Source organism: Opisthocomus hoazin, chromosome 1, assembly GCF_030867145.1.
Source record: "Opisthocomus hoazin isolate bOpiHoa1 chromosome 1, bOpiHoa1.hap1, whole genome shotgun sequence".
Lineage (NCBI taxonomy): Eukaryota > Metazoa > Chordata > Aves > Opisthocomiformes > Opisthocomidae > Opisthocomus > Opisthocomus hoazin.
Window position 1 is genome coordinate 36101687 of NC_134414.1, and position 11752 is coordinate 36113438.

General features: G+C 53.5%; 1 protein-coding gene and 1 non-coding gene across 3 annotated transcripts; both read left to right on the forward strand.

Annotated features, from left to right (window-relative positions):
- The first annotated feature begins 523 nt into the window (after nucleotides 1-523).
- On the forward strand, nucleotides 524-5041 carry TPT1 (tumor protein, translationally-controlled 1). 2 transcript variants are annotated; one of them, XM_075422168.1, is made up of 6 exons: nucleotides 524-667; nucleotides 1023-1096; nucleotides 1773-1963; nucleotides 2679-2784; nucleotides 3260-3376; nucleotides 4811-5041. In XM_075422168.1, exons 1-6 carry the CDS (start codon nucleotides 640-642, stop codon nucleotides 4811-4813), a joined length of 519 nt encoding a protein of 172 aa, XP_075278283.1. In that variant the 5' UTR covers nucleotides 524-639; the 3' UTR covers nucleotides 4814-5041. The 2 variants fall into 2 exon arrangements, with proteins under 2 accessions (XP_075278283.1, XP_075278290.1); XM_075422175.1 differs by lacking the exon at nucleotides 1023-1096 and having other exon boundaries at nucleotides 573-667.
- On the forward strand, nucleotides 4616-4745 carry LOC142364357 (small nucleolar RNA SNORA31). The gene has a single exon (XR_012766255.1). It is a non-coding gene; the product is annotated as a small nucleolar RNA SNORA31 (small nucleolar RNA).
- Nucleotides 5042-11752: the final 6711 nt, after the last annotated feature.

The following is an 11752-nucleotide window of genomic DNA, read 5'->3' on the forward strand; positions in this document are numbered from 1 at the left end:
CTGCAGGAAAGTACGTGCAAGGAGGGGGGGAAGCAAAAGAGGCGCAGGTATTACTGTCCTCGCCGCCCTCCTGCCTTGCACCTCAGCCCCAGCTGCCGGACCGAACCTCACTCTCCTGTGGAAAAATAAGAAAAAACGTGAAAACAAGAAAGATGCGCCTGCCCCATCCAGCCCTTCCGCGAGCGCAGCGGCGGTGCCTCTGAGCAGGCCCAGCTCGGTCTCTCTGAGGGAGCGACGGCAGGGAGAGCCTCACGGCTTCCTAACTACCTGCGCGCTTAAAAAAAGACACCGCGGGTTCGGGGTGCGGGGGGGCACGGCGAATAGAGGCGCCCCGGCCTTCACGGGCTGCCGGGAGCCGCTCCACAAGCGGCGAACCCGGCCGGCGCCTCAGCCGCCATTGCGCCCCAGCCCACCTGTCGGGGCCCGGCTTCCCGCCCAGCGGCCGCGCGGGGGCGCCGCGCGGAGGGGGCGGGTGCGCGCATGCGCGGTGACGCGCCGGGAGGCGCCCCGCTATATGAGCTGGGGCAGGCGCTGACTCGGCCCTTTCCGCCTGGCTCCCGCCCGCTTTCGGGTCGCTGCGCAGAGACCCGCGCCGCCGCCTTCCTTCTCCTCCTTCCTCCTCCTCCTCCTCCCGCCGCCATGATCATCTACCGGGACTGCATCAGCCGTAAGGGCGGGGGAGAGGGGGGCCGGGAGCGGAGGGCGGGGGAAGCGGCCGGCCGCGGCCTAGGCCTGAGGCGCTGGGCCTGGTGGTGCCGCGCATGTGCGGTGCTGGGAGGGGGGGAAGGACACACGGCGCGGGGATGGCGGCCGGGCTGAGGCGGCTGGGCCCGGGGGTGGGAGCGGCGGCACGAAAGGTCGATGAGGGGAAGGCGGCCGCGTCAGCCTCCGGCGGAGGCTGACGCGGCCGCCTTCCCCTCACCGACCGGAGGGCGGAGGCTGACGCGGCCACCTTCCCCTCACCGACCGGAGGGTGGAGGTTGACGCGGCCGCCCGTGCCTGTCTGTCCCCCTTCCCCGCAGAGGACGAGATGTTCTCGGACATCTACAAGATCCGGGAGGTGGCGAATGGCCTGTGCCTGGAAGTGGAGGGGAAGGTGAGTGGCCAGCCCGCCCCGGGGAGGGTGGGATGGGGGGGAGGCTGGGCCCCGCTGTGGGGATTCAGGGCCGGGCTGGGGCCAGAGGCAGGGTTTTTTGTGGGGTGGGGGACTCCCTGCGGGGAGACCTGCTGGGGCTGCCGCAAGCGGTGCATGAGAGGGCCAGGGTCAAGCCTTTTCACAAGGGTGTGTAGTGATAGGACAAGGGGGAATGCCTGTAAACTAAAAGAGGGCAGATTTAGATTAGATGTTAGGAAGAAATTCTTCGCCTTGAGGGTGGTGAAACACTGGCACAAGTTGCCCAGAGAAGCTGTGGATGCCCCCTCCGTGGCAGTGTTCAAGGCCAGGTTGGATGGAGCTCTGAGCAACCTGGTCTAGTGGAAGATGTCCCTGCTCATGGCAGGGGGGGTGGAACCAGATGATCTTTAAGGTCCCTTCCAACCCAAACCATTCTATGATTCTGTAAGCTGGAGCGGTGTTGGGGTAATGAAGCTTTGGTCAGGCACCGGGAGAGGAGCCTGGGTTAAGAAATCCATTGCTGGGGCTGCGGTCGGGTTCCTTGCACTTAACCGTGGCTCTGAAGTCATGCCCTGCTGTCAGGTCATAGATGTGTAAGAGCAGTTAGTGTTAAAGGTTTTTGCAGAGCCGTTAAGTTTTTTGATGTCTCTAAATCTAGATGGTCACCAGGACAGAGGGTCAAATTGATGACTCTCTAATTGGTGGCAATGCCTCTGCTGAAGGTCCTGAGGGAGATGGAACAGAAGCCACAGTCATAACTGGTGTCGATATAGTAATAAACCACCACCTTCAGGAAACCAGCTTTACAAAAGAATCCTACAAGAAGTACATCAAGGACTACATGAAAGCGTAAGTGTCGGTAGGCTTTTTCTCTAAATGGGATTGCAAAGCTTTTAGGTTGCTGAGATTTGTAAAAACAGCGTTGAACTTTATTCCTAGTAGGTGTCAGTTCTGGTACAGGTGCCAGACTGGCTGCGAACATCAATAATGTCTGAATACGTGGGGAAACTGGAGGTCTAAAGGATTGATGCTGCAATATCAAAGTTTATCTTGGCTGGGGTAGAGGACCTGGTCATGTGTTTTGGATAAAATTTGTAACCTTACTGTTTTCATTCAGATTCCCCTGTGCCAAATGTTCATGTGGAAGGGGGTGAGGTGATGAAGAAAAGCTCCCTGAAGCTTTTCTAACTTGACAGTGTAAATGTCCAAAAAATAATGAGTGTGAATGGAACTTTCTGCTAATGTAAGGTATAACTTCTGTTGCTCACAACTCAGTGGGTTAGTACTAAAGGTGAAAATGCTATGTGATACTGATAGATGGTCTTCTTGGTGCGGTGGAAATGGCTTGTGATTCCTGGAAGTAAAATGAGCTTGATAGGAGTGGCAGGCACCGTTCTGCTAATTCTCTAGAAAAATTAAGTTAAAATTTGGGGGCTTTGAGAGGGAGAGGGGGAAAGGCAGCAAAAGCAAACAGTTTGACTGCTTGTCACTTTCTGCTGTGATGTGATGCTGCACAGTGAAGTTGGTAAGCTAGAAGGTGTTAAGACCTTTTTTTCCTTTCCAGAATCAAGGCCAGACTTGAGGAACACAAACCAGAGAGAGTAAAGCCTTTCATGACAGGGGCTGCGGAACAAATCAAACACATCCTTGCTAACTTCAAAAACTATCAGGTAATGAAGCTTATGTCTCCTTATAGCAGCGTTGGAGTGATACGAGCTGCTGTTGGTTCATCTGCTGAGCTAGCTTGTTGAGAGTTTTGAGGGCTTCTCTTGTGAGGACATCTATCTAACTTGCTCTTCTTTCTGAGTATTAAGGGCTCTGAGTCAGGGAGGAGAAATAGCAAAAGACTTTTAGGTGTTTGGGGGGTCTTGTTTTGGCTTGCAGTTAACTACATTTGTAGTTGTCGCAGTGTAGAGACCGTGGAGTTAAAAGACTTTAGCCCCTGCTGTGTGTTACCACACTGCTATGAAAAGCAGAATAAAGTTACCTGGTACTAAAGTGGACAAGCTGCAGAAAGCAAAATCGCTGCAGCTGGTCAGGGAGACTTTTAAACTGAGCTTGGAGGTGTTATAGCTCCCTTGTATAAAAAGGCACTTTCTCCTGTTAATGGCTCCCTAAATGCCACAGTAACATGTTTCTCTGAAGTTCTTTGTAGGAGAGAACATGAATCCAGATGGCATGGTGGCTCTCCTGGATTTCCGTGAGGATGGTGTGACCCCCTATATGATTTTCTTTAAGGACGGCTTGGAAATCGAGAAATGTGTAAGTAGCGGCCTGGAGTGGGCGAACACGCCCAACCACGTGGTCGGCTCAGAGTGCATCAGTGGTTCTGTCGTGTCCCTGTTAAAGCTGAATGGTAGCTGCCAGCTTAAAAACTTCCAGTTCGTGCAAGTACAGCCTAATTGCTGCTTTGTGTTACGCGAAGTTGCTGAAACTTCCCTTGCATACTGTTGAGTTGTACTGAAAGGGGAGATGGTGTCACTGCGGTGATGCGTGGTGACTTAATGGCGAAGAAATGCAGAAAGAATTGCCTTGGTGAGGTGTGCGTGGCTGGTAATGGTTTTAAACTGCTAGGTTAAAGGCAGTGTCCTCTGAAATGGAGCGCTTCTGCTCTGGGTCCCTCATGTGGGGGTTAATTCTGAAGTACCATACTTGGTCACATTCCATCTTTTGCTTAATTTGATGCCTGTGTTTTGTTAGGCAAGAACCATCTGTTTAAATATTGCCCTAAATCTGGGAACACAGTAGTACTTGACCGAGTACTTAACCTTACGCTGTCTGGATTCTCCTCCAACTGCCTGAGCTCAGACAGCTCCTGTTCTCTGCTATAACTCCTCTGTGTTGGAACGTGGTTGCAATGGAACAGTGTCTGGATCCCAGTACTTCTGGTTTTTGGCTTACTTGGAGAGCTGTGGAATTCGCTGCAGACCAGCAGTGTGGGATCACCAGTTGCTTTGCCCAGTCGTTGCGGACTTACAAAGTCTGTTTATAGCCAGTTAAATTTATCTGTAAAGCCTCTTGCAGGCTTTCTGGTATGCAGGTCATGTAAAGATGAACCAACTTCCTTTAGCTGGGCTACTGCTCCACCCTGGAACGCTTCTGTTGGCCAAGGCAGATGCACCACCTCCTGCAGCTTGGCTGAAGGGTGATGGCTGTCTGTCCTGGGCCCGAGAACAGGCGGTTACCTGGAACGTACCTCTGAGCTGAAGCTTGCGTGCGTCTCCCCTACTTGGGCAGACCTTCTGGATGTGTCATTTGGGCAACTCCATCTACTTACAAGAGTGGGTGAAAGAATAATAGCAGGGTGTTCCAGTGGGCTAAAAGCTGTTCCAGCATCTTGGTACAGCTCTGCTAAGAGACAACATGTAGCTGCAAGCTTTAGTACTTGTTCAGGACGTGCTTCTGTTTGAGAGGAGATCTGAAACTTTGTGTGTGAATGAGTACCTCGTCTGGCCTGCTCAGCAGCTGCCACCAGCTGCTCTGTGTGGTTGTAGAAATGCTCAGCATCCTCTGATAGACCATGAGCACGTCTCCCGTTGCTCGCTGGTTTGCATTAAGATGCAAAAATAACTTCCTCGCGCTTTCTGCCTGCCTGAGTGTGGCAGCTCAGATTGAATTGGGGAATACACAGATCAGCTACGGAAACTGAGCCTGACTGTTGTGACCTCGAACTAACGCTTGCTGCTCTTGTTTCAGTAACAAATCAAACAGTATGGTTCTGGATCACCTGTCTTCATAGCTGGCTGCTGTTTCTTCTTCATCGGCACAACACCAGGAATTGGCGATGTCTAACAACAGGACTGATGTCATCTTGAGCTTTGTTCACTGATTTTTGACCCTGATTTGGAGTGGAGGCGTTCTTTTAAAAAAGAAAAAAACCAAACATCTATCATGTAGGTTGTCTAAAATAAAATTCATTTAAACCCATTCTAGGTGACACCTTTTGGTCTGGTGTGTTTCTTAGGGTGGCCTGCAGGAGAGGTTGCAGCAGGACGTTTGTCCAAGGATTTGGTACTGTTGGTAGTGCAGCTTGGTCCTGGCGCTCTGCAGTTTGTCTCCAGGTGGACCTCGCACAGCTTCTGCCTGTGGCATTGGAGCGCGAGAGCAGGCTGAGGGCAATAAGGCAAAGCTCAAGAAGGTCATAGTAGCGGAGTGGACCTTCATCTCTCATGATTGCACAGAGACTTCCATCTCTGGGAGATACCAAAATTAATTAAAAAATGACATGAGAATGGAATGTGCCACTCAAGCTGAGTGCTTGCTGAGCTGCTTTGTCAGACAAGGATGCTCAAATGTGTCCTCAGCTGTAGCGTGACTGCAGGATGAAGGTAGGTTGGATGGAGCCCTTGTCTCACACCAGCGCTCTGTCTGAGTTGGGGTAGTGGGAACAGGGTGGGGAGGGGGTGAAATCACTAGGTTTTCCAACACAGCCAGGCTGTGCTACCGGCTCCTCTGTGCTTGACAGCTGTGCCAGGAGCAGATCAACTAGAACTTGGTCGAGTTTACAGGGTTTTGGGTTTTTCTGTACTTGCCTTCTCCCTGGGGAGGGAAACGCGAGGGGTGGCCTAACTCTGTCCTAGGCTTACTGGGAGGGAGGTGTGTGCCTGGGCTTGAGACTTGGCTGTGTGTTGGTAGCTTCTGTTCCTGCTGTGTTCCTTGCTAGCAGGTGCCTCGCTTTGACAGAGCCGGAGCAACCGGCCATTGCTTCTCTGGCTCTTGCCGAGATGTGACAGCGATGGGTTCCTTGCGCTTTCCACCTGCCTGCCCCCGTGGCAGTCTGGGTTGAGTAGAGGGACACAAACACCTCCGCAGAGCCCCAGGTGGGGTGGGGGTTGTGCTGCTGCTGACAGCATCCCAGGCTCTGCCGGCCTGGGATGGTGCCTAGTCTGCAGGTCCCTACTGTTGCTTCCCGCTGCAGTGAGGGAGAGGCGTAGGAGGTGGAGGTGCTGGAAAGGGGAGGGTGCAGCCTGCTTGTTGGTCTGGTCTGTGAGGCCTTGGGCTTCCCCTTCTGTAGAGTTTTGGCATCTTTGCTGTCGTCTGTCAGCTTTCAGCGCCCCGGTGCCGGGAGGCTGAGGTGGAGGTAGGTCTCCACGGGGGTGAGGTAGATGCGGCAGTGTGCTGGAGGAGGGAGTTGCTGTCTGTGGAGGTGGGAGCAGAGCGTGCCCTAGTTATCTGGGAGGTTCTCGTCTGGTTTAAACACACTCTATTTTAGTTCTCTGGGAACTTCGTTTATATTTTTTTTTTTTTTAGCTTTCCCAAGGAAGGGTCTTGGGCCAGCTGCGCTTCTGGCTGAGGGACAACTTTGGTGTCATCTGAGCAGTGTAAATGAATGCTCCTCTGCTTTCACCCAACAGGGCTGAAAGGCAGGGAGGCAGGCTCAAAGCCGAAATAAAACCACTGTCAGCCAACTCCTGCTTTCTTTGCAGAGGATTTGTTTAATGGGGCTGGGTGAGGATGTTACCTTACCCCTCCTGCTGCATGTTTGTTAAAAACCGGGAGCCTTAGAGGAACGGGGGGGTAAGCGCTTAGTTTGAGATGTTTTGCTTGTGTGGGCAGGGCAGTGCTTGCATGACTGTGCAGCCCCTGGTCTGGCTGTGCAACCTCTAATGATGCCACTTCCAGTGAGTCTGAGTGTTTAAAACCAAGCAGAGCTGGGGTATGGGAGTGTGAGCAGCTCTTCCCCTGCTTGGCTGGTAACACTGGGGCTGGGAACCCTGGGCATGAGCATGGAGCAGATTGCTGTGTGGCAACTGTGGGTGAATGATGGAGGTGCCATCAGGCCAGCAGGTCGAGGGAGGTTCTCCTCCCCCTCTACCCTGCCCTAGTGAGACCCCATCTGGAGTACTGCATCCAGTTCTGGGCTCCCCACTTCAAGAAAGATGAGTAGCTACTGGAGAGAGTCCAGCGGAGGGCTACAAAGATGGTGAGGGGACTGGAGCATCTCTCCTGTGAGGAAAGGCTGAGGGAGCTGGGCTTGTTCAGCCTGAAGAAGAGAAGGCTGAGAGGGGACCTTAAAAATGCCTACAAATATCTGAAGGGTGGGTGTCAGGAGGATGGGGCCAAGCTCTTTTCAGTGGTGCCCAGCAACAGGACAAGGGGCAATGGGCACAAACTGAAGCACAGGAAGTTCCATCTGAGCATGAGGAAGAACTTCTTCCCTCTGAGGGTGACGGAGCACTGGAACAGGCTGCCCAGAGGGGTTGTGGAGTCTCCTTCTCTGGAGATATTCAAGACCCACCTGGATGTGGTCCTGTGCAGCCTGCTGTAGGTGACCCCGCTTTTGCAGGCGGGTTGGACTAGATGACCCACAGAGGTCCCTTCCAACCCCTGCCATTCTGTGATTCTGTGCTGCTTTGAGAAGCAGGTGCTCAAAAGCATGGTGAGCACAGTCTTGCTGTTGGGTTGAGTGGCTTATGGCAAACTGCGTGCCATCCCGTCTGTGCTCTGGGCTAACTGGGGTATTTAATTGGTGTGTGCAGACATGCCTGACCAGTGGGTTGCACGCTCCTGACGATCTCATGCTTGTCTCCATGTGGTAGCTGCCTGAGTGGGCAGGGCGAGTGGATGTCAGAATCCAGCTCCTTGTGTTGGGAGACGCTGTTAGGCAGGAGGCCCGGGGCTGGTAAAGGCACTTGTCTATGGTCTGTGGTCCAACTCTGAGGTGGAAATGAAGTCAGTGAATTTCATCATAACCCAATTCCTCCTCTTCTGGCCCCTCTTCATTTCAAGCAGCTGTTTTCTGGGGCTGAAAAGCTGAAGTGATTTGAGAAGGCAAGACTTCATACTGCCGTAACGCTACAGCTCTGGAGTTAATGAAATGATTAAAAATCCCTCATCATAACAAATGACCCAGCTGCTGCTTAAACACAGCCCCAACCGAAGGACAGCTTTAAAACCTATCTCCATCTTGTTTTAAAACATGTGCTTATCGGGCTTGTGTCTCGCATTCCTGGGAAGATATTTTCCATGGCTGGAAGGGCTGTGGAGCTGGGAAGGATCCAGATGGCTCTTTCCCTGAGCCTCACGGAGCGGGTTAAGCAGCTGGGTAGAAACCTCTCCTCTGCTGGCTTGAGTCTCAGCCCTGCACCCACTAGGAGCCAGCTGCTGGCAGGGGCAGGAAGACTGATTACTTATAAAGGATGGGGGGACAGGGGACTTCTCCCTTAGTTTTGTATGTTTGTGGTTAAGGGAGTGATGCTGTGGGGCTGAAGGAAGCGGCTTCTGTGCTGGGCATGTGTCCCACCACTCCCCCTCAGTGCCTGCACTTTCTCATAGTTCTGCTGCCCAGCTGGGTCTTGTCCCTACTGCAAATCCACTCTTTTTTTGACCTCTCGCAGCATCCCCGCAGGTTCTCCAGCCCACAGCCTGTGCGCAGGGGTTCAGCCAAGCGCTGGCAAAAAAATCCCCCCTCCTGCGGGCCAGCGACCGTGCCGTTAACATCCAAACACTGCTGCAGCAGCTTGCTGCTCCTCGGCCACTTGCTCTGAGGAGAAAGGGTGCGGGCTTGGGGACATCCATGCAGTGGAGGGACCATCTGGTGTGCTGGGGGAGGCACTGGTGGGGCCGTGGGGAGGTGGATACCCCCATTGCCCTCTCTTAGGTACCCAGCTGAGTCAGCCCAGCTCTGTTGCTTGGCTTTGCCCACTCAACATGGGCAGGGGGTGGATGCCAGAGCCCGGGTGGGCGATGGTCCTGGAGACTGCGTGGCCCTCAGCACAAGGAGGGAGAACCTGCAAAGGGAAGATCTTGAATGAATGGATGTAGGGAACAGAGTTGGGTTTGGTTTTTTCACTTAGTTTAGCTCAAGGCCAGGAGGAACTTAGGATGTGGTTGTTGTCAGAGAAGTAAAATTAGATGATTTTTTAAAAAAAGATGTAGGGAAAAAAAAAAAAGCTGCAACTTGCTTCCTTCCCTTAGCAATTCTCTGGCTGTTGAGCTGGTTCAGGCCAGCCCACTGCAGTCCTGGCAGTGTTTGCAGCGACAGCCGTCTAGGGAGGATGCTTTTATTAAAAAGCTATAGCGTCTGCATCAAGATACCTCTGCTTTCTTGCCTGCTGCTGCTGGTTTGGAGCAGGTAAGATGCCTCCCTCTGCTCCCATGGACCTCTGGCTGTGCTTCAGCTCTGCAGCCGCTTCCCCAGGATGCGGCTGCCATTGTAAACTGGGATGTTTTGCCCTGCGCCAGCCGGCAAGTAAATCTGCACATTGCTGCTAGTCCGCAGTGGGAGAGCAGCAGTTAAACACCACGTTCATTTAGCTCAGAGATGTCTCGGTAGGAGGAAAAAAAAAAAAACCTAGCCAAGCCTGAAAGTCTTTGCCATAAACTGCTCAAAATCCATTGCCAGGGGCACATCCATGCTGGTTTGTGGTCCCTGTGCCTTGGCTGCCTTTTGGTTGAAGCTGCAGCTGGAAGCTGTTGTATGAAGATCACAGCCAAGGGGCCGTGGCCAGGGCTGGGGGCCTGGGGGAGCCTGTTTTGGGTGCCAGCAAAGGCTGCTGATCCTGGAAGCGTGTTCTGCAGGATGCTGAGGATGCTCGTACCTGCTGGGTGTTCCAAGCCATTAAAGCTGCACGCATCGCCTTCTGCTTCTGGCAGACGGGAGCCAGACACCCTAGGAGGCCTTTTTAGACTATTTTGGTGGGTGGTACCAACCTCACCAACAAGGCAGCGGCTGAACGAGGTGAGAAAAATGATGAGCAAGCTTTTCTCTGCAGCCCTCCTGTTACCCCAGGAGCCACCAGCTGGGGTTCACCTCCTCGTCTGCGACCAGCAGTGGCAGGAGGAAGCACTGTGGGCATTCTGGGGAGCGGCCCCCTTTTCTCCCATCCTCAGCAAGGCAGGGACATGCCGGCAGTCCTGCCAAAGTGATGCAGCTCTGATTTTTATATGGAATGTCCAAAAAATTCTATTCAGAACTGAATCCAGAAAGGATTTAAGAATTAGTTTCCCAAGGTTCCTCTCCTCTACTTGCAGCTCTGTCTGCACCTGAGCTGGGCACCCTTGGCCCCTCCAGTCAAGGCAGGGAGGGATGATGGCTCTGCAGCAGTGTGGTTGCTGCAGGCTGCAGCCATAAAACTGCCTGTAGCTGCTGGGTGCTTGGTCGAGCTGCCCACAAGAAGGTGTTTGAGGGGGTTGGCTCAGCCTTTCACCCAGCCTGGCAGCACGTGCTGTCCAGGTCACCTGTCATGGTGGGGCTATGGGTGCTCTAACTCCCATAAATCCACCTGATTTTTAAGCCGAACAGCCGAGACAGCAGCTGCCCAAGAGTAGAATGGTTTTGTGTTCGTGGCTGCCTCGCTTGCTGTGGGCCAGGCAGCTTTGGGAAGGAGCAGCAGGAGGAAAGTCTCGTGGCTGGGGGTGCCTGGGCTGGTGGACCCTGCATGGACGCAGCCCTCACTGCTCCCAGCCTCTCCCATCGCCGGAGTATAAATAGCCTCTGCCTGGGGCTGGGCTTGGCCGGGTGGTGGAGGGAGGCTTTTCAGGAATCCACGCTGGGCTTTATGTGAGCCTCTCTGGAGGGGGGGAAAAAAAAAAAAGACCTTAAATTAGACATGTGAAGCCCAGGGCAGGTTGGTCTCATTTCCCTCCCTGAGTGCTGTCAACCCTCGCACCACAGACTGGTGGGGCAGCTGGATGGCTGCCCATAGGCCCAGGCAGCTGAGCAAGGACTCCATCGTTTCCTTCCTTGCTTTTAATTGAGCCTTTGCCCTTGCCTGTTCCTCTGCTGCTTGGTACTTGGTTATCTGTCTCCCAGCTGCTGAAAGCCTTCCCTGCCTCCTGGAGGTGCTCAGGTCTGCGGGGAAATCCCGCTCTCAAGGTAAAACTAGTTAATGGAGTAGAGGGGAAGAGAAACAGTCGTCGTCTTCCTTTCAGGGTTGAAAACCAGCCACTGCAGCTTCTCCCTTCTCCTATTTATTTCCCTGTAGCTGCAAAGCCCAAACCCCTGTGTAACACTGTCAGGAGCAGAAAGCCCCTCTTGGATGGCTGCGCTTCTCCAGGGAACGCATTTTGGCCAAGGTACTCCTGACCAGCACCAAGCAGCTCCTCGCGCTGAGGGTTGCTGAGCTGGGCAGGAGAACGGGGTCGCTGTAAGTTCAGCTGCTGGTGCTTGAACCTCACTCATCTCATGAGCCCTAGGGTGCAGTCAGCTGGAGGAATGCTGAACGGTGCCTGCGTTCACGGACCCCTCTGGCTTACAGGAGCCCCAGGTTTCCCATCCAAAGATATTTATGAATTGCTTATTCCCAAATAGAGTGAACTCAAAAATTTTTAGGGTTTGATGAGCGCTGAGGGTGGAGCAGTTTGACTTTGAGCCAGACAAGAGAGATGTGAACCCTAAGACACCTGCTGCAGCTCCGGGTGCTGAGCCTGTGTGGAAAGGGCTTTTTTTAGACCTTCCCCATTGGAGTTTGTCATCCTTGTGCAAATAATTAAACACTCCCTGCGAAAGGCTGACCCTGCAGCCTGGTAGCTACAGAGTCTTGGTTAGGAGAGCCAAGGAGGAGTCCTCCAGTCCTGCCACAGCTAGGAGAAACGGGGCAGGTTGTACCCAGCCGCAGCTCTTTGAAAAGCTCAAGAAGCAGAGCTACCTTCCAGGTGAGCCTGGAGCAACGGCTCAGCTCAAATAACGCGTTAGCA